At 40.5% G+C, this 22,570-nt stretch overlaps 1 protein-coding gene across 2 annotated transcripts in view; it reads left to right on the forward strand.

Moving 5' to 3' along the window:
* fgf11a (fibroblast growth factor 11a) overlaps nt 1–22,570 on the forward strand; it is a 91,627-nt gene that overhangs the window by 6,156 nt on the left and 62,901 nt on the right. The window contains exon 1 of one of the 2 annotated variants that reach the window (XM_044340606.1): nt 11,412–11,446. The exons of the other annotated variant lie outside the window; for it this stretch is intronic. Coding sequence (XP_044196541.1) covers nt 11,431–11,446 — 16 coding nt within the window. The 5' untranslated portion in view covers nt 11,412–11,430. Of the gene's footprint in view, nt 1–11,411; nt 11,447–22,570 lie in introns of those variants that run through there. 2 annotated transcript variants of the gene reach the window in all.

Genomic DNA, 22,570 nt, shown 5'->3' on the forward strand with positions numbered 1-22,570 from the left:
TTGTGCCGTGATTCATCAGGACACATCAGCTCCTCTCATTAACACACACTGATTTATCAATAATGTGCGGCAGCGTTTGGAGAGCACACATTGAGCTGGGGCGATTTACTGCCTCATAGACCGGACACTCTGGACGGGCCACACCAAGAGAGGACTATATTTCTCTCTCTCTCTCTTTCTCTCCCCTCTCTCCTCCTTCCTCTCACTCCATCCTCTGACTCGCTTTCTCCTCTCCTCTCTTTCTCCCTTTCTCTCTCTCTCTCACACACACGCACACATACTTATCTTCTCAAGGACATCTGGCTTTCTTATAACTGTCTCTCTCTCTCTCTCCTAGTGTCTCCCCTAGTCTCCGCTGCCTGTCTCTCTTCAGCCGCTGTATTTCCCCACAGTGTCTAATCATCTTGTCTTTTGGCCAGTCAGTTAGTCAGTGGATGCTACAATGGCAGAGATACTGTAGGTATTGTGCTGCCACGTTACGTAACTGCTGCTCTATTGTTAATGGATCAGGAGCGAGTGTGATGCACGTCTAATGTATGGAGCGCTAATCGTTCCATTTTAGAGTTTGTTTGTTTACTATTGTTCCCCTTCTTTCTGGGCGTGTACATGATGCATCTTTATGTTTCTGTGGAAGGATCGAGGGCACGAGGAGAACACAGTGAAGTCTATGTGAATGTTATTTATAGATATTAACATCAATCTAGCAAATAAGACATTATTATGAAATTGGTTTGTACGTTTCCCTTAATAGTCTGAGAAAAACTTTAGAAATACGCTGTAAATTTCTGTATTATTAATGCACTAACACTACTTACAATCATATTTGGTCTCACTGATAGTCCTGATACTTACAGAGCATTTGCAACACTGCACAATTACGTTAATGATACAAAAAACAAACACTGTTTGGGAAGGTCATCCACATCTATATGTCTTCTCCATTATTCATGCATATTTGCAGATTTCTTCCCATGTTGCTATTTCATGTCTTGTACAATGTCTTTTCCCATTTTTCTTCAGTCAGTTTTTCCATTAAGAAGATTTTTTCAGCAATTATTAGCCAATGATCCTTTGTCAGGGGCATTACCTTCCCCCAGTTTTCCATAACAGCCTTTTCACTTCCTATTAACAGCATTTTTTTTTTTTTTTACCAAATACCAAATTGCAGAGCTACAGTATATATTTTGCAGCTGATGTATCACTCTCTCCTGATGTCTATGTTACTGCTGACTTTTCATCTTTGGTGTAATAAAGAAACAAATCAAGATTTTTGAGGAGAATTCCTTCCATGTCTGTGAATTTGTGGATGTACGGTGTGTTTTGCCAATCATTATCTGAAACTCAATATTAAGCTTTGTTTCCCACCTGTCTTTTACAGGTTTAGTGGCATGCTTACCATTAATATTGAGTCTGAGAGCATGGCTCTTTTATCTTTTACCTAATAATCATCTATAGGAGTTGGTAGCACTTTCTCCGCTCCAAATAGTGCCTGGAGATCTTCAAACTTGAAAAAACACAACCACCATCTCTCAGCCTGTGTGAAGCCTTAGAGAGACCAAATCTTGGGCAAAAAAAAAAGCCCACAGAGCGCTCACTTCTGCTCACAAAGCTCACTGGTGTGAGTACTGTGACTGGACTGGAGAGATTTTAAACATATTTATTGCAATGAACTTTGAAACGTCATTCAATTGATATTGCTTTTATGTCTAATTTCAAGGTGTGTTTTACCTTTTGCGGTCCCCAATGGAAATCACACTGCTCAGAGGGATGGAAGCATTTTTAAATTCACATTGACACACACACACACATATGGATGCAATAGCAGTTTAACAGATGCACCCTTCCTTTGAAACAGCGCAGTGAAGATGCAGAAATGAACAGCTGTACAGTAAAGCACAGTAAATTAACTTGCTACAAGCCAGTGGGCATTTAAAATTGCATCAGTACATCGTTGTTTCCGAAAGGATGCTCATGAAAGGATTTTTACATTATTATAGCTGTGGAGGTGCACCAGACTACACATTAAAATGTCTCACACACTTCTGCTCAGTCCCCAACCTGACCCTTTGACCGCCTCTTTAGTGTCGAGAGTTTGGTACCTTCCACAGGTAACAAATAACAGGTTTACATTTCATCACATAACACCTGTGAAAAGGTTCTTCCTCCCTTTGAGGTGACTTCAACATTTGCTTATATCCCGCTAGAAATCATCTGTGTTACACGTGAAATCAAATAGTGCTTTGATGGTTTGCAGTCTGCATGCCCTCTCACGTCTTTTGCACATTAGTTACAGATAACCACCCATCATCCATCTACATGTATCACAAAGAGGAAATATTGCCTTGTGCTCCACACCGTACATTACCCGCAGCTGGCGGCCTCTGTTGTTTTGTAACAGGTTCCGCCCTCTGTCTCTGCCAGTGCGGCAGATGTTGTGTATGAAATGGTGCCCGGAATAAATGATTTGGAGATGCTAACATTTGGTCTGTGTGATGATCAATGTGGGCTTTCAGAGCCGCCCCTCCCAACCAATTGATTTATGGAGCCGACCACGATTTGTTTTGCTGCAGAGTGTTTTTTTTGGACGGGCATCAATCATCATTATCAGACAAAATAGAATATCTCTGGTCCACGTGCCTGTGTGTGTGTGTGTGTGTGTGTTTCCTGTTATATTTCAGTGTTGGCTAGAAGTTTGCTGGTGTGCACTCCACACAAAAAAAGTGTCTGAACTGTGTGCATGAGTGTTGATGAGCACATGTACTGTTTATGAAGGCTACAGTGCCCTGGTAGGAATGAGGTGAGCTGCTTGGAGTGGATATGGCACATTCTTGGCACGACGCGGCTCTGAGGACACCAAAGTGTAATGAGAGCAGCGGAACGAGGCTGAAGGTTTTCAGCTCCGGAAACTTTGCTCTTCAGATGACCTCCAGCTGAGATTGTACTGCACATACAAACACACACACACACACACGCACACACACACACACGATGAAGCATGTCTGCATGCATGCAAATATGTTCGCATTTATCTACACCAGCACTCAACATCTTATTTTGCATCAGACGATTTCCATTCCGCTGGGATTCACCACGTCTTTAGAGCCCGAGCAACAAATGACTGGCGAGTCAGCATCTTGCGTCCCCCTCTCGACTCCCACCACCAGCTCAACCTTACCCTCCTCAATGTCACAAAACCCCACCGAAACAGCGTTCTGTCCCTTTAATCAATGCTTATAGTTTAAAACGCAATATTAACATGCTGAGGACAGTAAAGCCTGCATTAGCATTTTATATGCAATCAATTTGCCGCATGGTTTGTGTGCAGAGCTGAGCGGGACGTGTGTCACATCGAGATGACAGTTTAGGGATACAAGACACACACACACACAACGGGGGGAGTCACACACAGCATGAAAGCCTTCTGGCTACATCCAGGACAAGACATAGAGGCACGCAAAGGCACAGGGACATCCACAACTGCACTAAACAGGTACACATACACACACAAACACACACACACACACACTTTCCATCACTTCAGAGGACATTACATTGACTTACTCATTTCCTAACCTTAACCATAACCACCACATGCCTAACCCTAATCCTAACCCTAACCTTAATCCTAACCCTACTTTAACATAACCCTAAACTTACTTTAACTTTAAACCAAGTCTTCACTCTAGAATGAATGATTTATGTTAAGGGAACTTGCTTTTTGCCCCCATAAGGGAGGCAAGTCCCCACAACACCACTGTGGAAAACAGATTTACGTCCCCACAACATGAGGAATACCTGGACCACACACACACACACACACTTCCCGGTCATGCATGGACAGTGTGATCTCTCTCTCAGCTCAACCACAGCGTCCCTGACCGGAGTGACACTGTCCAAAAGACAACTCATTAAATCATATGTCATTTTTATCCGCCTCTCTCTCTCTCTCTCTCTCTCTCTCTCTCTGTGTGTGTGTGTTCACCCCTCACTCTCTCACACACACACACACACATCACTGTAAACACTTCAAACCCGCTGTGGAGTGATGTGCGAGAATAAACCGGCCTTATGGGAAAAGCCTGTGTGTGCATGCTTTCCTGCTTGCGTCTGTATCTGATTACGTGCTAATTTACTTTGATCACAAAGGCTGTGGCACCCAAGGGTGGTGTAGAATTTACTGACAGGTGCTCCGGACCAACAGATCAGCACACATTTGTCTGTCTTTCTGTCTGTGACTAAAAAAAGAAACATCTTACTGTGCCCTGCAAATATTTTTATTGGATTTTTTTCATGTTTATTCTCCATCACCTCTAATTAACTTCTAATTTAGAGGTGATGGAGAAGAAAAAGTATTGCAGCCATTTGACTGAATTTCATAAACTCAACATTGTGTGTGTCTCCAGCAGTATGCAAATTCCTAAGCCTATACTATGTAAAGTAATTGTAGGTAATTAGCTACTAGCAGCTGTAAAACTGAATGGTCGGTTAAATTTAATGAGTCTAAACCCACCAGACCTTGTTTAGTTACTGAAATACACTTATTGTAGAGAAACTGATCATGGCTGACTAGTCCATTGTTATATGTAAGCTGGTTGGGATTCAAAAGTCATAAAAGTAATAACTAATAACAACTATAACTTTAAAAATTTGAGTGAAAGAACACAATAGTGGTACCTCCAGTCTTCATAGGGATTGTTTCTTTGGCACAAGTTTTCCAATGAAAACTGTGTACACTGAGTTATTGGGAGGCATGAATCTTAGAGACAAATATCTCAAAACCTGGGAACTCAATCCACACGGCTAGATACGTGAGCAATTTTTTTTTTTTTTTCTAATTTGGGTGAACTGTTCCTTTAAGTTCCTCACATTTTAGTTGGATATTAGCTTAGGAGCTGGACTGAGGTTTCTGAGAATGGAATATATCACTCTTTTCTCAGGATTTCTTGCCAAGAAGTTTTATTTTAAGAACAGAACAGATAATTAATCATAACGTTTCTTGTCATTTTCAGGTGATACTCTTTAATATTCGTTGGATTATATATTATTTAATATATTTTATAATATAACTTCTTTTTGTAGACAAGTTCTTCTTAAAGAATACTACCTTTGAGGTGGAAAAAGAAACGAAACGCCAACCATAAACATGCCAAAAGTCCTTGAATCTCGCAGCTATTTACCCCAGGAAATAGATTTTGACAAGCATTCCTGAGAAATACCATGATGTCAGCTCTGTTTACACCAATCATGTTGTCCCAACTCGTCTTTTTACACTAATCTATCTTGATATGCTTATTTTCAGTTTCAGTCCCTCTCTTGTCTTTGTCATCACCTCTTTACCATTCTTCCATTTCTTCTTCTTCTTCTGCTGTCTTTCCTCTGTTCACCTCCCTCCTTAAAGACACATGGAGCACTTGAACATGCGTGCTGCGTTTACTGTACTTAAAGTGCTGCTACCGCATCAGTACACGAATAACACTGAATAATGTAACTTGCGTGCATTTATAGACGAGCAGAGGCGAGTGTGTCATCCATATAGAAATCACCTACTGTATTATGTTACTGTATAGCCATTGAACAGATACGACATTCCAGGCATTCACATAATGTACATGCATACTGTCTGTGTATACAAATGCAAACACTGCTGTATTGTCTTGCAAAGAAATGTGGGAAATCGCACAGACAGGCATGCAGTTTACATTTGTAGTTGCTCACTTGCTGCACACACACACACACACACACACATTTATAGAGCGATGATAAAAGAGGACAGGGTGCACACAGAGCTGTGATCTATACTGTATCAACCCCCTCTGGGCATGGTGTGTGCTTTCAAAAGCACATGTGTAGATGTCGACTCGGGACCTACAGCATATGCCTCTGTTCTTTGTGTGAGGATTTGGCTTGTGTTTGCTCCCTTTGAAAAATATACAATATACAAGTCAGATACACTGTCAATTCCCAAGTGTGTGCTTGTGTGTGTGTGTGTGTGTGTGTGTGTTAGCAGGGCACCACCTTACTGATTGCAGCACCCTGTCTACCTGTGTGTTGTTTCCCTGTGGTACACAAGTACAGGTGCGTGACGCGTCCTTCACTTTAACGTGCCATCAATCTGTAAAGCTGGAGACAAGCCAGAGTGCAACCTTCTCAGCCCCCTGCACACACACACACACACACACACACACACACACACACACAGCCTCACACATATGTACTTGTACTCTCCAAATGTCTGCTGTGCTCTCGTAAGAGATTTTGCGTGCAGATGAGAGGAGAGCTTTTCCCTAAAACTGGGGCTTTACCTCTGTCATTAAATTATCCATCATGCAATTAGATTTCAATTCTGCAGAGAGGGAGGGAGAATAAGATAGAAACAGACAGAGATAGAAAGCACTCTTAGCCATTCATTAAGTCTACCATTAAGTCTTGAAATCTTATTAAACGAGTGAACAAATGGAACGCTGATATTTCAGTGCTATTGAACCTGTTTCAAGGTGATGATATCATGAAATAATAACACCATTAACATCAATATAAAGTTCCATAATTGCAATTGGGAAAAAATGTGAAATTATATTTCCTAAAAACAAAAGAAGAGGAACTTAATCCCCTGCAGCTCAAAAGCATTTTTTACCCCATTGATCATCATTATAAAAGAGACATCTGTAAAACTATTGACAGGATACCTCCAACTGCAAAAAATCATCGATCAATTATTAGACTTTGTATTGAATTTTTAATCCATGAGGACTTTTTTGTTAAAGTTTCTCATAGCCCCAAAAATCCTGTTTTCATAATATGTGATGTCAACATACACTCTATGGGTCGAGCTAGCGGGGCCGAGGAGAGAAACACTTATGTACATGTGTGATGGGCTGCATAACGCGGAAGCAAACCAGGAAGCAAGAAAACTTTTTTTGCTAATGCATTAGATGAACAATATTAATTTGAATGCATGGACGCCATCTTGTAGTCTGGTATCAAATCTTATAATAGATCCATGATTTGTTTACAGTGCAGCCAAACAAACTTTGACCTCATACGATTCATCTTGTCATGTTTTCATAAAGATAACTAAAGACGACAGCCAACAATGTCATCAGACATCATCATTGAGTTTTTGGCAACACTGACATATATTTTAATTTCATAAAGTTGATATCGCAAACAGCTGCCAATTTAAACATCCAGTAGTAAAAGAGCAATGTAAGCATTCATTTGGAGTCATATTTCTCTCCACCTGATATGTGTGGATTTATCTGGCTGCTAAATGCTGCGCTACATTCATCAACAATTCACTAATTATGTACAGTGGATTTTTAGAACAGGAAACGACGTGATGAGAGCCGCGAGAGTAAATCAAAACAGTAAAGTCGCTGAGGTTGGTGATAATTCTCTCTTGGTTCATCACAAAAGCGATATTTTTCACGTAATCATTGTTGACATAAAAATATTGATTAGTGCAGTTTAACGATTGTAACTTTAAGTGTTTATTACATTTTATCTCATGGTCTTCTCATGAATGCAAATAATCTTGATTTTAATGTGACCAACTTACATTATTAATTTCCAGTTGACGTTGTGGGTGTATGTGATGTGCTATTGTGTGTGGCTTTGTATTTTGTATTATGTGTCCTGTGTGTTTTTTGCTTTGTACTGTTTGTTATTGTGCTGTTATATGTTTAAATTGTGAGCTAAAAATTAGCTATAAGCTAATTCTGGTACAGTACATCAAATGGTAACATTTATGTTTAACACTGTACATGGTCCCAATAAATAAATAAGACAAACAGGTAATCTGTGACTTGTAGTTATAAATTTAAGATCTTTGCGATTTCATCTTACAGTAAATTGTGAGGATGAACTTGCTTCTTGATGCCCAGCTGTTGACAGATGTTGAGAGAGAGTGGGAAGTCACGCTAAATCCCACTTATCCTCAAGATGAAAGTCTTGTAGGTTGGTGGGGAATCAGTTAAAATCATTTTCATCTATTTAGGTCCAATTAGGAAGCATACGGTTTCATGGTGGATAATGTGAATCACAGCAACACTGGGCAGCCAAAGGGCAGGACAGAGGCAGGGAGAGAGGGCGATACTGCCTGAAATCTTTGCAAGTTGAGACGTTGTAAGCCCCTTAAGGCCGTTGGGCCATGAAGGACAGCCATTCACAGATATTTATCATCATTATTTTTAAACCATTTCAGCTTTATTAGACGTTTTGAAGTGGTAAGTGATGGCACAGAGCGGCGGTCGGGCGCTTACATTCAGCAAAGGTCACAAGACAGATTCAAAGCCATGATGCTGTCTACGGTGATGACTCATATCTACAGAGCATCTCTCGCTCTCTCCTTTAATTCATGTTCAATGCGTAAATGGATATATTAACATATGTATTCATGTTCAGTGTGTTTCATGTAATCTACTTAAGGACATGCTGAGATGGAGCGGAGAAGCATTAAATCCTTATAATGAAACCAGACGATATAACTTATTCATGTCATTTTTCATCACAAATTCATGTCACACTCTTAAATCAAGGCGTACAATCTCAACAGATCAGATTTGAACCTTAAGACACTTAGATTAGTATTTAAATGTACATACAATGCAGCATATTTGAGTGAAATGTACAAATGATACCATAAAGGATAACACAAAAGTGTTCACTAGATGATGGAAGTGGGCTGATAAAGATGAGATGACACAAACGTAGAGCTGCTTAGTAGCTGAAATTGAATGTGACAGAGAACAAGCTGGATTCAGACAGCTGAATCACAATTAGGCAGGTCCATCACACACTCATACATGCTAAAGTGTTTGATTTGTGTGATTCCCTTGTAAGTTCACCACTCACCTCATGCTCCAGCTGGAGTCCCTTAGCTAAACTCTGCCTGCCCACATCAAGCAGCGGTCGGCCTCTGCCAAAGCCTCAGCTGCTCGCTCCCAGGAACATGGACTCTGTGGCGGGACGCCATCTTAGCACCCTGGCACTGACAGAGACAGAGAGAGTTCTGTTTAATCTATTGCTTGTGTCCATTGGTCCGATTGCAAGTTCATTTTGTTTTCTTGAAGGTGTCCTTAACCATTTGTCTCTACATCATATATTGTGATTTCCATTCTATTTTTTAAAATGATTATTTAGTCTGGAATTCAGTCAATGTAATCCAGTAAATAAGAAAATGGAAACATCATAATTCAACCCTGGATAAAATGTATTATATCAGTCTAATACTCTTTGTAGGTCCAGTAACACCATGTTGATGGTACATAAGGGTAAATATATACTTTTATATTTGGGTTCTGTGCTTCACAGCAACTTTAAAGGCATACTTAATGGTCCTAATGTGCACATATGAAGCTTCTCAATGACTAAAGAATCACGTTTAATACTTGTGTGATTTTTAGCCAAGCTAATGGTGTGTTGGTCCACCACTTTAGTCCAGACTGAAATAACTTAGATGACTGAGATAACTTAGCCAGACATTCATGGCTCCAAGGCCATGGTGATGGCAACTCTGGTGATCTATCATCAGGTCAAAATTTAAATTTGTCCAGTACTTTGGTTTATGACCAAATAACTGCAAAACTAATGACATTTTCATCCCCATGTTAAAACATGGTGACCGTCAATAACATTATACCTGCTAAACATTAGCATGTTATCGTTGTCATTATGAGCATGTTAGCATACTGACATTAGTATTTAGCCCAAAGCACCACCGTGCCTGTAACTCCAGCCTTACAGAGACCCTGGCATGCTTGTAGACTAGTAGTCTTGTTAATATTGTCAGGAGAATTTGTATTTTTTGGTGGATTTCAAAAATGAGCAGCCGTCTTTAGCGCATCAGAGCCTGTGTAGGAGCAGGTTTATGACCTGTGACTAAATGAAGAGGCTGATGGTGAATTAAAATACTTAGTTTTCAGTCTCCATGGTTGTTGTGAAGCAGCATGTTGTAAAATTGCATGGACATACATTCTATCCTTATTTTTTCTATCATGTTAACTGATCTTTTAGTTGTTTACTATACATTTATCTGTAAGGAATCTGTAGTATACTATATGCATGATGGATTAACACTTGAACAACATCTGAATGCTGTGTGATGTGATGCTATATCCCAATAACAGAGTACATAGCTGTGTATAACCATGGTGCACAGATGGGACTCTCTCATGCAAAGTGGGATGTTTCTTTCTGCTACAATTGTTTCTGCTAAAAAAATGTTTTTGCAGCCAAAAGATACAATTTTGATTTAAGTGACAATTAATACATTTATATTTAATCACACATTATCAAACAAGCAGCAAAAGAAATGTTTGTAGTCAAGCATCCACCCCCACCTCTCTCTCTCTCTCTCTGGGACTAAAAGTGAATTGGGAGATGGTGTGATTAGAGCAGACAAGGAAAGACTGAAAGTCTGACCTCTAGCTAGAGGTAACTAAGAGGAAGGAGGAGGATGACGAAGAGATGAAGAAAGAAATAAGTGGAAGTCAGGAGGTCTAGAGAAGCGAGAGATGTGAGTATCTGTAAATGATATTATATCATGCTGGATTGTGTTTTTAATCATCTTACATTAATGTGATGAGAAGGCTGAGGGATCTTGCATATGTTTGAACATGTTAACACTTTTGAGATGTCGTTTTGAGCATCACTTAAGTGAACATGAACTGGAGTATTTCATCAAAGTGTATTTTGGTTCAGGCTTGCCATGTCTGGATTTTGCAGGTGTCTCTTACAAAGTGGGAGCCTGTGGAGAGTATTGACTTTTTGTCATGTTTGGTTGAGCCAGAGAGTTTTAGAGAGTTGTAACTTTACAGAGCTGTGATATCAGGACATCTCCATTTGGATTTGGAGATATAAAAGCACACTCAGCAGCAGAGTGTGTCTGAAGATTTGGTTCCAATACTCACATGCCCGTTTCAACCTACCGTACTGTGCTGTGCACATACTGTTGAAAAGGTCGGAGTACTAGTTGCACGTCACAATGTAGCCACGCCCTAAAGCATACGCTACTTTATCATCTATTTTACTCTAAATGGGGCCATAATTTACTAAATGAACATCATGATACATTGAAGAAGACTTGATACTAGCAAGTGAGACCATAAATTCATTAGGAAACTGTTTACTGAGACAATAAATCAAGTGAGAAGTTGGGTCATTTTCTCATAGACTTCCATACAATCGGACTTCTTTTTGCAGCCAGTGGAGTCGCCCCCTGCTGGCCATTAGAAAAAGTGCCCTTTTAAGGCACTTCCGCATTGGCTTCACTTTTCAGACACATCTATGGAAGTAACCCCGGATTTACAGTAGAGACGTAGCCGTCACTATTTCAGTGTGTTTTCAGTTCATGAAAGTTAATTATAACATTTTGGTCGCCTAAAAAGTCTTCCTCGGTGTTTGGTACTAAAAGACCCTCTAAAGAGTCGGATGTTCAGTTTTTCCGGTAAGTACATTTTGTTTTAATGGTTATAAGCCCGTTTTTCGCTAGCGAAAATTAGCATTAGCATTAGCATTATCACGGTTAACCATAGACTGAAAATGCACCGTGCTAACCAAGCTAGCAGCTAGCGGTAGGTTCAGCTCCACCCTCTCTTCCAAATATGGTCACTTCTCATCACTTCTGGCTCCAAAAGTCCAAGATGGCGACAGCCAAAATGCCAAACTTGAGGCTTCAAAGCGGGAGTTTATGATTGAGCAGCTACTTTTTCAGAAACATAACAGAAGAGCATCTGGTCTGTCTGTTTGCAGCACAGACAAACAGGCCCATGTTGTGTTAATAAACAGCAGTGACAGTAAAATGAGTTGGTTACCTTGCTGAAGAGTTGGAGTGGTGCTGCTACTAGTTCTATTAATCCCTGCGATATTTAGCACTGATCTATTGAGGAAAAAATGTCAAAAATGACCGTTGTCTGGTTTTGAATACATAAATGAAATCAAATTATAAACAGTAATGCTGTTGAAACTATGAAAACTACTCCATACATACAATCAGGAAGGTAATTTCAATGTAAATACATTGAATGGCTATACTGTTCATAAATAGTATCCAAAATGCAATATAACTTTTTGAAAACTTTGAGGATCATAATTAAGTTTAAATTTGCAATAAATTCAAGTCAATTCAAGTTTAAATTTTAAGACTGATATTTTTGGCAGCATTGCACAGCATAGAGGAAAAAGAAAACCACTTTTACATAGTTAGTTTATAAGGTCTTAATTTCTTTATCACATTCCTCGATTCGTTTAAAAAGCTACAAAGACTCACTAACACAGCTCTGCAGGAGCTGAGGAGACAGATAGAAGGAAGAAAGGGAGGCGTGAAGGGAAGAAGGTAAGGAAGGAGTAGGCACACAGATATCTCAGAGAGCCAGAGAGAGAGATGGACAGATAGGGAAGAGGAAGCAAGAACTAAAAGCAGCTCCAAAATGACGAGGAAGAGATGGCGCGATAGGTGAGATAGAAGGATAAAGAGGAGAAGAGGTAGGTGGGCGGAAGCAAGGAGGGAGGTAAGAGGGTCAGGAGCGGCGGGGAGAGATGTACTGATAGAGAGAGAAGGAGAGAAGGAAGGAAAAGATAAAGATTGGCCTGGGAAGGATGGAGCTACCAGCAGCGCTCAATTATATCAAGAAAGGGGGGGAGGGGGGGTGAGGAGGAGGAGGAGGAGGGAAAGATAAAGAGTCAAAGGAAAGAATGAATAGCGGCTGAAGTCGATTCATGACTCTCATAGGAACCTCCATCAGATAATTTAGTCTGAAAAATACAGTAATTCAATGAGTGTGTGTGTAATGAAGAAGACGATTTCAGTGCTGGGTAGGAGACACACATATATAAGTAGTGTGTGAGAAAGGATTTTATGTAAATATGTACATACGGTAATGTGTGTGTGTGTGTGTAGCTAAGCTGAGATTGGAGTCTGGGGGCAGCGCCGGTGCTTTAGAAGAAGATAAGCAGACATAATTAAGAGGCCATTAATAAATTTGTTAATGAGCACTCCATGTAAAAGAGAGGGAGTAAGAGAGAGAGGGGGGGGATCATGTGTAATCGCGCATGTATGTGTGTGAGGGAGAGAGGAGACAGAGATGGGGAGGCATAGTCACTTTCTGTGTGTCTCTCATATTCTATATCAGGCGTATCTGCCGGCTGAGATAAATTATCATTATGAGATATGTCCTGCCTGTGACACATACACACTGTCATCTCCGCTCCATTTGCATAAAGAGGGCTTTTAGCGATGCCCTTGTACCCTCAATGACAGTATCTCTGCATTAGTCAACGCGCGCGCACACACACACACACCAACACCAACACACACTTCCGCTTATTCACAGCAGACATGCTCACACATAAATGCTTTATGTATTAATCGCTTAGCATATAGTCATGTTTAAATGAAAGGATTAACTTTAATCCAAGAAGTTGCAAACACTAAATATAAAAATAAACTTCAATACATGTGCCAACGTAACAGTAATAAAGACGTTTCACAGGAATGACTCAACGCTCCGCTGACTTATAGAAGCTTATAGTGAGATTTGATCATTAAGGAACATTTTTCTGATATTGAAATATATTGCAAACGTGATATGCAAAATCACATATTGACAAATTGACTGGAGCGTTTCTGATCTTGGGAGCACATCGGTATCATATCATCGGTGATAAAAGATTCTAAACTCAAGGTTTACTTACTAGCTTTTTCCAGAGTTTTCAACTTGAACTTCTTCAGAGAATGGAAACTTGCCTCTAGTGACATTCAGCCACCAGATGTCGCACTATAGCACCAACATCTCAGACCAAAACAAACGCGTGGTGTTCACTCAATAAAGTTGGAAAAAAAAAAGAAAGCTCACAAAACTCAGATCAGACTGTCAAACTAGGCAGTGCTGATCAAATGTGGATCAAGATTCTCTTACTGCATTGCCTATTTCTCACCTCAAATGTTTTCATAAACAGATTTTAGTGAACTGTTTTGCTGTAATTTGAGAAAGTATGTGACACATGGAGGACACAGAGGGACTCACATGCACTAACATGCATGCACGGATGGTGCGGCTCCCAAAACAAAGGACAGAGAGGCTCGGATAATGATTTATAGCACAGCCCTAGGTTAGATGCCAAGCTTTCTGCCAAAACATTAGCCGACATCATATCGCTTGCATGGAAATGATTTCTGGCTCATTTCTGTTTGGATTGTTTGAAAATGTCACATAGTCAAAATGGCACAGGTATTAAGTTGAAACTATTATTTAATATTTTTGAGATATTTGAAATAGTTGAAATAATCACACACTTCATACCGAAAATCAGCATAACTAACAGATTTATAGGTTGTATGTAGACAGAATGGACAGAAAATGAAGACTGGAAATAATACATATAGAGAACGTCTCCTCCTGCTACATGTCAAGGTAAAGTGAACACTCAAGCCTTAGACCCAGCATCTTCAAATATTAACCATCTCACAAATACACACATACACACCCACCCACCCCGAGGGTCGTACTGTGTTATGTGAAGCTTTCAGCGGAAGTATAAATGTTAGATTAATGTCAGTCAGGGAGCTGGGGAGCGCTTATGTCAGAGAAGGATGTGACATAGGAAGTTTAAGTACGTGTGCGGGGGATCACAGTTTACATTTGAGCATGTGTTAAGTTCAGCAAGTGAAGCGTTGGGACAGAGGGTTGCGTGCAGGGAGTCACTTGGGGAAACGATGGGCAGTAAAGAAAGAAAGAGAGTTTGCTGCTGTGAAGTTATTCTCCCCTCCATGGAGAGAGATTGATCCTAACTGCAGTATGTTAGCGGACTCGTGGCACGTGCAGAGATGAGGCAGAACTCGTGCTGCTTTTCTACTCTGTTATATATGCAGCGGCTTCCTTGAATGTGCTCATTTAAGTATGGTGTTTGAAAATGAACCTTTATCTCCCCTTGGAGTAAAATGCCTTCTGTTCACAGGTGAACATATAAGACTCAAAAAGTCATGTATACTTGCTGGGGAAACGGCTGTAACGCCGAAAATTACGTTTCCTTCAGTGGATGCCGATTTTAAAAGGGACTGGCATTCAATTTAAGGGTACTCACAGGTTGTTCTTATAGCCTCGGACGCTGGAGCGCTGCTTTCTGGGAGCTTGAAGCTACAGCGCCCAGACTGTAATCTGTAATGTCAACATGATGTACAGCCTGGAGGTTGTCCACTGACAATGACTTTGTGGACTCACACAATGTTTGTCTGAATTTATACATCCGAACAGGCTTTTTTTTGCTGCGGTATTGTAATCGATCCAAAACCAGAGGTACTTTTCATCACCTGCAGAACACTGCCAGAGTCGTCGTGTCCAATTCCCTGACAGTGTTGAGTGAATAAACAAACATTGGAAATGATAAATGTATCTTGGAAACCTACCCATATGCATATGATATACATTCACGTATTTATTTCCTATTTATTTCATTATTTTCCCAGCGTACAATAATGGTTGTAGAAAACGAGACAGTGAGTGCAGCCTGCATGTGTATGTAGGTGGTTGTATTTCTTCACTGGCTGACTTGCAGTAGAACTTCAGCCAAACAAGAAGCTGGCTTGTCTTCTTCTACAGTATGTGGACAACTATATGTATAAATCTAGATGCAGGGCAATTACATCAGTGACATTCTGCTATTTAACTAAATACAACAGATAGGATGGAGACATTGTTAAAGGAAAACTACACTTTATAAGAACTTGGCTTTATTTTGTGGTTATTGGTTGGGTTATGATAATATTGTACACAAGCAAGTACATTTCTGAGTTCTCGGAAAGCAGGGACCAAAAAAAACTCAGAGCAGTTAAGAAACAAGCCAACAATTAAGCAAATTAGCTTTGAAGGTAAACTGAAGGTGAGCGCACCTGTAATTGTAGTGAAAATCCCTCATGGCACAGGAAAACTGAGTGTTCACAACAACTGCAAGTACAGTAGGGCAAAGTTGATCCAGGACGTCGTTTGTAAATTGTGATGGATGAACAATTTTACAGTTTCTCTTTGATTACAAAAAAAAATTGACTACCCTAGGTTTTTTTTACAACCCCTCTCATCATTTGACTGCTCATGTTTTTTTGCCTCGTCATACTTCTTTTTTAGCGATGTTGCCATGTTCCCAGAGCTCAGCAATGAACTTGATGAGTACAAAGTTATCATAACTGATAGACTTGATAACCAGAGCTACAAAAACAAAACCCAATTTGCAATAAACTGTAGATTTTCTTTAAATATGAGCTTTATTTGACAGGGAACATTAATTTTGTGTTTATATATTACTATCATGTTACAGTCGATAACCACAGCATTTAGTTAGTTGGTTGTTGTCAATATATAAGTAGCCTAGTAGTTATCTAATAGAAGCTAACATTTTGCCACTGCCTTAGAAAAACATAAAAAATATTGTCTGTGATGCCAGCTGAAGGTTTCTGAAGAAATATTCTGGAGTTTAGATCTTGAGTTTGATGCTTGTATGCTAGCTTGGCTAATTGTTCAGGTGGGACGCAGCAACAACCACGGCTGAGTGTGATAGCATGACAGACTTGTCAACCTATGCTATGGACAAAAACAACCTGAATGTAGACACCTTTAAGTTTTGAGATATACTCTTAATGCCAAAATGCTCTTAAAATAGCAACATGTTTTAGCCAACAGCTAGTGCACACATTAGAGGTGAAATTAGCTACCTGGATTTTTGTGGAAAGGTTGACTTTGCTCAAAGGTTTAGGGTTTTCATTGCACAACGAGAGTTGTTTTGGTGCAAGTAGCCTTTAGAGAAAATCAAGGCTCTTCTATCTTGGTTTCAAACTGTAGCCAAGCTGTTATTGTTCCCTATGTTGGCTGGATAAACATGTTCAGGTCAACTCACCCGGCTCTTCTCAAGCTACAGTAGTCTTTTGGAGTAGAAACTAGGGACTTATTAATGTACTTACTTTTACTTGAGCAATCGTATTATGTTTATTCTAACCTTTTTTTATTTTTATAAGCTATTTTTGTGTAAATCTGATTCTTTAGTCCACTTCCATGTTGCACCAGATGTGGCTGCTGGGCAATTTTCGACATAACTGCAAAGCGTTTTTTCCCTTTTAAATTGAAGTGTTTAATATCCTTTCCATTTCAACGTTTCTCAGCCGCACTGCTCTCAATCCCCCTGCAGCCTAAAGGGGCTTTGACTTAACTGTAATTACAAAAACCTTACTCCCACACCCGCAGCAATTAGATAGACAAAATGGCTGAGGATTCCCTCCACCACCGCCTCCTGCTCACCTCACCTTTCCTCCAATTAAACCAAAGAGAGGGAAAATGAGAGAGCTAGGCAACATGGGAAAGCTGATCACCTTATTGAAAACCTGCCTTCATGCCTCCCCCGTCTCTTCACCCATCTCCTCTCTACCCCTCTAGAAGCCATTATTTATGTACACAGTACATCTCTGGAGACCTGAGAAGGAAGCAATTAGTCTCGTTTCGCCTCCCTGTTGCATGGCGATAATGATCGGCCTGACGATAGTCATTATACCCTTACATGTTGGTTCACAAGTTGGTTGCCAGATCGTTTGCATACTAGTCCTTATACAGCAATCGAGTTGTCCACTAAAGAGCCTTCTGAGGATTTTGTAAGATGATGTTAAGTAAGCTCAAGTTAAGCCACCCTGTTGGGAAGCTGCTGCTCTTCTGAAGTGTCCTTGAGTGTCCTTCAGAAAGGCAAGAGCATGCAGCCACTGACCTTAAAATCGGACTGTAGAGTGGTTGATGGAAAAGAAAATTGTTGTAATTTTAGATCCAGAAAACTGGTATTCAGTATAATCTTAAAGGCTGTATACTATATTGCTTTGATATTTGGTTTAAATTTCATGTATGACATCTAATTCAGTTAGCTACTGATTAGTGTTACTGACTAGTACAGCACATTTGCTGCTTTGATCACTTACTGTAAGCTTGACCTAAAATAAAGAGTGCACCTACTTTACTTAGACTTAATAAAGATGTGTTTTATGACTGATATATGAGAGAAACCCATGCTAGTTAAAGGCATGAGTTTTGACCACTAGTAGCTATGTTAGAAAGGGTATAAAAAGGAGCTTCAGTTTACCTATTTTTTTTTGCATTTCCTGGCACCTGCATTTGCTATATATTTAAATTATGTTTATATATGTATATTTAGTAAGCAATATGCACAGTAAAATATCACAGAAATTCTTTTGATATATTTCTTTAAAGGGATAGTTCAGATTTTTTAGAGATGCCTCACACTACGCTACAGATCAGCTGTTTGGGTCAGAAAGTGCTGCTGCGGCGTAATACAGTGCACGGCATGTGCAGGAATATTGAAATTCTACAGTTGAGAAAATGTAGTGCCAAAGGAAAGGGCCATCTGACGGCAAGGTAAAGCACTGAAGATATTCTAAATATAGCTTACACTATATAACTATAACCGATGCATTTTTTTAGGTGGCTAAAATACATTTTGCTGCTGTCCCCGTCCACAGCAGTATATTGCTCGGCGTCCATGCTGGCACTTCTGTCTGCTTCTCCAAACCGGGAGTGTGCCGACCTCCTTCTACTGTAGGTAATACACTGACCATAGATAAGTACATCATACAACCAAACTTTAAAAAATCCAAACTATCCCTTTAAACCTCTGACTCCTGTCCTGATGTGTGCGTTGGTCTGTGTCCAACAGCCTCATCCAGCAGGCTCACACATTACAGTATGTAGAGCAACGTTGATGTTGAGTCTGTTTGATTGTTAGACTTCACTTCATCATGGAAGCACCTGCATATATGAAAGAAGAATGATCATTTTTAGCACAATATGCATGTAAACAGTACAGCAATGCCTGCTCAAAACAGAATGTAATTTGATCTGCACCTGAACGCCTCAGTAAATCACCTGCTCAACCGCACTCAACTCTTTCAGCCCTTCAGAAAAATATAGTGAATTACTTTCATCCTCTCGGCTAATGCAACATCCTCCCCTAAACCCAATCCAACCCTGTGCGACGAGTTTTATCACACGGTTTTGTACCCTCGCAGGCAGCCCGCTTTGCTGCAGTGTAATGGAGATACACGACGGCAATAAATGAATCACTAGCAGCGAGCCAGACAAGCTGACCCGCCGACTGAGAGGAAGAAGAGAGGTACTAAAGGGACGACCGGGAGAAGAAAAACGACAGATGAACAGATGGGCAGATGTAGGAGGAGATCACCGGGCCGGCTGGAGATGATGGGGTTGCCCGGATGGGTTTTAAGGGAAGGCCCGTCTCTGAACGCATAAAGGGAATTATCCCCGTCCAGTTCAATAAAGCAGCTTGTATAATTAGAGTGCAGTTTACTAGCTGGAGGGAAATTGAATCCCTCAGAAGCGGGGAGAGAGCGGTGCGAGAAAGAGAAGGAGGTAGATAAGCAGGTGAACAAAGAGGAAATTATAAAGAGAGGAAGAGCAGGAAAGAGAGCGTACTGTAGCTTCACCTTTTCCATTATCTCCGCGCGGCAAATTAGACTCAGAGGCACCAGAGCTACTGTACAAACCGTGTGTGTGTGTGTGTGTGTGTGTGTGTGTGTGTGTGTGTGTGTGTGTGTGTGTGTGTGTGTGTGTTTTCTCTTGTTTGCTGTGATTAGCTTCAGCAGGTTTAAAAAGTGAAACACACTGCTCTGTTAGGATAACCCCGTCTCACCCGTTCAGTTTCAGCTGACAACATGGGAGCGCTGCAACAGAGAACCACATGCACAACGGCCAGTAACAACTTGACTCCTCCGCCCACTCCGAGGTGTCAACTCAGGTCATCCCGGTCGGCTCTTTCGTCACGTTTATCGTCGGGTCGCCGCTGTTTGGTGTCTCCAATCAAAGAGCCATTTTACTGGATGGGGAACAGCTGCTTCAATGAGATCAGGAAATAATTAGGAGTAACATTTTGCGAACTGCGTGGCATTTCAGTTGATTGCGGCGCTGCCAACGAGAACATAGGGGAATGAGGATGTACTGCCGCACGAGCGTGTGTGTGTATGTGTGTGTGTTTTGGTATGGGGGCATGAATGAATTGAGGACAGACTGGAGGAGAGAGTCTCTGCAAATCAGTTTAATTAAAGAGTACCGATGCATGAGATTAGATAGGGAGCCTATGGTGTAAAGGATATGATTACACAGTGAGAGAGACACAGATTGGAGATAGAGAGAGAGAGAGAGAACGGGAAGAAAGAGTTATAGAATGACGACGAGAGATTTGGGAGAAAACACGAGTCACATCGCCGCCGACTCCTTTTGGTAGTTGTTGCCCGGGGCGATGCGCGGTATGCCGGTCCCACGATGCTCCTTAGGTTGCCCAAGAACCCAGTGTTTCCTGTCTTGATGATGTGGTACCCCCTGAGTCGGGCAGCGCGTGTTATTATATGTGTGTGTGTGGGTGAAACATCTCTGGCTGCGCGGCCTGTCTGTCGCCGAGCGCCTAATTAGGAGTGTCATCCAGAATCTGGTGACTAGATGCAACATAACTGCCGCAGGACACGTACACTTCTGTATGTCCTGTGTCCTTGTTCGCGAGCAAACTGACTCCCATGTCGCACTCTCCGAGGACAAAGATTCTCAGAGCCACGGGCGACTCTTTAATGTCATGAAATAGAAAGCATGTGCCGCATGGACAGTCTACGTTCAACTCATTCAGAGCTGATCATGTTTCGGCTACAGAGTTTCTAACAGTCTTTTGAGATTGGATTTACAGTCGCTCTGTGTTTGCATTACTCTGCATGGAGTGTCAGATTGAAGATTCTCAGCAGCCAATTTACACCAGTGTTGAGTTAAGCTGTGAATAACAGAAAAATAAATTATATTAACATGTAGAGATGTTTTTTTTTGTGTCTTGCAAACCCCCACCATCGTGTTTGCTAAGATAAAGCGAAGAGAAATGAGTGTAAACAAATAATTTCAAGAAACTCCAGAAAAGGACTTCAAGGGTACTCAAAAGGTTTTTTTGTTCTCTCACAAAGAAAGGAATAGTTCCACATTTTGAGTAATGCAATTATTTGCTTATTTGTCATGAGTTACATGACAAGATCAATGTGTCATATGTATGTTTGTTAAATATGAGCTACAGCCAACTGTCCAGTAGCTTAGCTTAGCATAAAGACAGGGAATAGAGGAACAACTAGCCTGGCTCAGTATGAAATCTGCCTACCAGCACGTCTTTAAGGCCTTAAATAGATTTTGAATGTATTTCCTACCTTGTAAAACATTTCAAAATACTTTTTTGAATATTTTAGAATCATTCTGAATTGTCATTGCCATGGCTTGCGGTCTTGTCTTGGTGCTCCGTTATTGACTGACTGTCAGTGTTGAATTGTGTGAAAGTCAGCAACATCATTGCTCTTCTTGCCCTTTCATTAACAGTCTTTGAGGTTACCACTAGTTTTATCTACCAACACATCATGTGGTTTAATGTGCTGAGAATCTCTTGTTTACAAGTTACAAGTTTATTGTTAAAAATGTAGACGTAGGATAAGTTCCATGACCTATGACTCCTACTTGACCTGTTACCCCCCAATTCCAAACTAAAGTTGTGAAACTCAGCTGTGAAATCTCTTAGTTTCAAAACATTAGCAGTGAGCTGAAAGCTGACTCGGGGGTACTACAACAAAATCAGGGACAGCACCCATAACTCTGAGGTAACTTAATCACAAGCACTGCTCCAAAAGTGGTTTATATTAGATTGATTGCATGCTTTTGTCAGCTACAGTGGAAAAAAATGGTGTGGCAATCAGCATCTTCGATAAGTGAATTTAAATAAGTGAGACAGTTTAAAAGCTGTAAATATGATGCTCTTCACATATACAGTATGTTCCATTTTCTTCACCAGCTAGGTGCGAACTTTGCCTGTCTGTCGTTTGGTGCTTGACAAGTAGAGTGCAGTGGGTTTAACAGAGCTTTTTCACTGAAAACAGCTGCCTGCTGCAGTTGTAAAGGTTGATTAGAGCAGTGAGAGTGAACCAAAACAGTGAAGTTGCAGACCGTTAAAAGGAAACTATGAGCTAAAACAGGCTGAAAGGTACTACGGAGCTAAGGAGAGTCGCAAAGATGCGTGGTAATTCCCTTTGGGTTCGTCACTATGACACGTTTCACATATAAGCTATTGTTAATATAAAAATATTTATCAGTACAGCTTAAAATGTTTATGTTATTTTGTCTTCCTTCTGTATTTGTGCAAGTATTGACCTGCAATTTGATAACAAGGACTGATTAGCTTATTTTTGAGCATATATTCATATTTTTGAACTGAAGAAGCCTGTAGTTCAGTAAGGAGGGATCAGATGGAAATGTATAACAGTATTAATTGAGATAACAGGAAAGAAAGACTTTGGTGATTAGACATTGAAGACAAGAAGCATCTTTTGGCAGAAAAGGGAACAGCCGGATATGATGAAGAGAGAATTTGCGATTGAGCTGATCTCAGGCAGTGCGGGGAAGCCTAAATGACAAAGAAGATCAGATAAAGAGCTAAAACTTCACAAATTAAGACAAATCGTGAGAAAAACGTAATATTGTTTGCTATCTTTAAAACTGACCGT

This window comes from Thunnus albacares, chromosome 22, assembly GCF_914725855.1.
Source record: "Thunnus albacares chromosome 22, fThuAlb1.1, whole genome shotgun sequence".
Lineage (NCBI taxonomy): Eukaryota > Metazoa > Chordata > Actinopteri > Scombriformes > Scombridae > Thunnus > Thunnus albacares.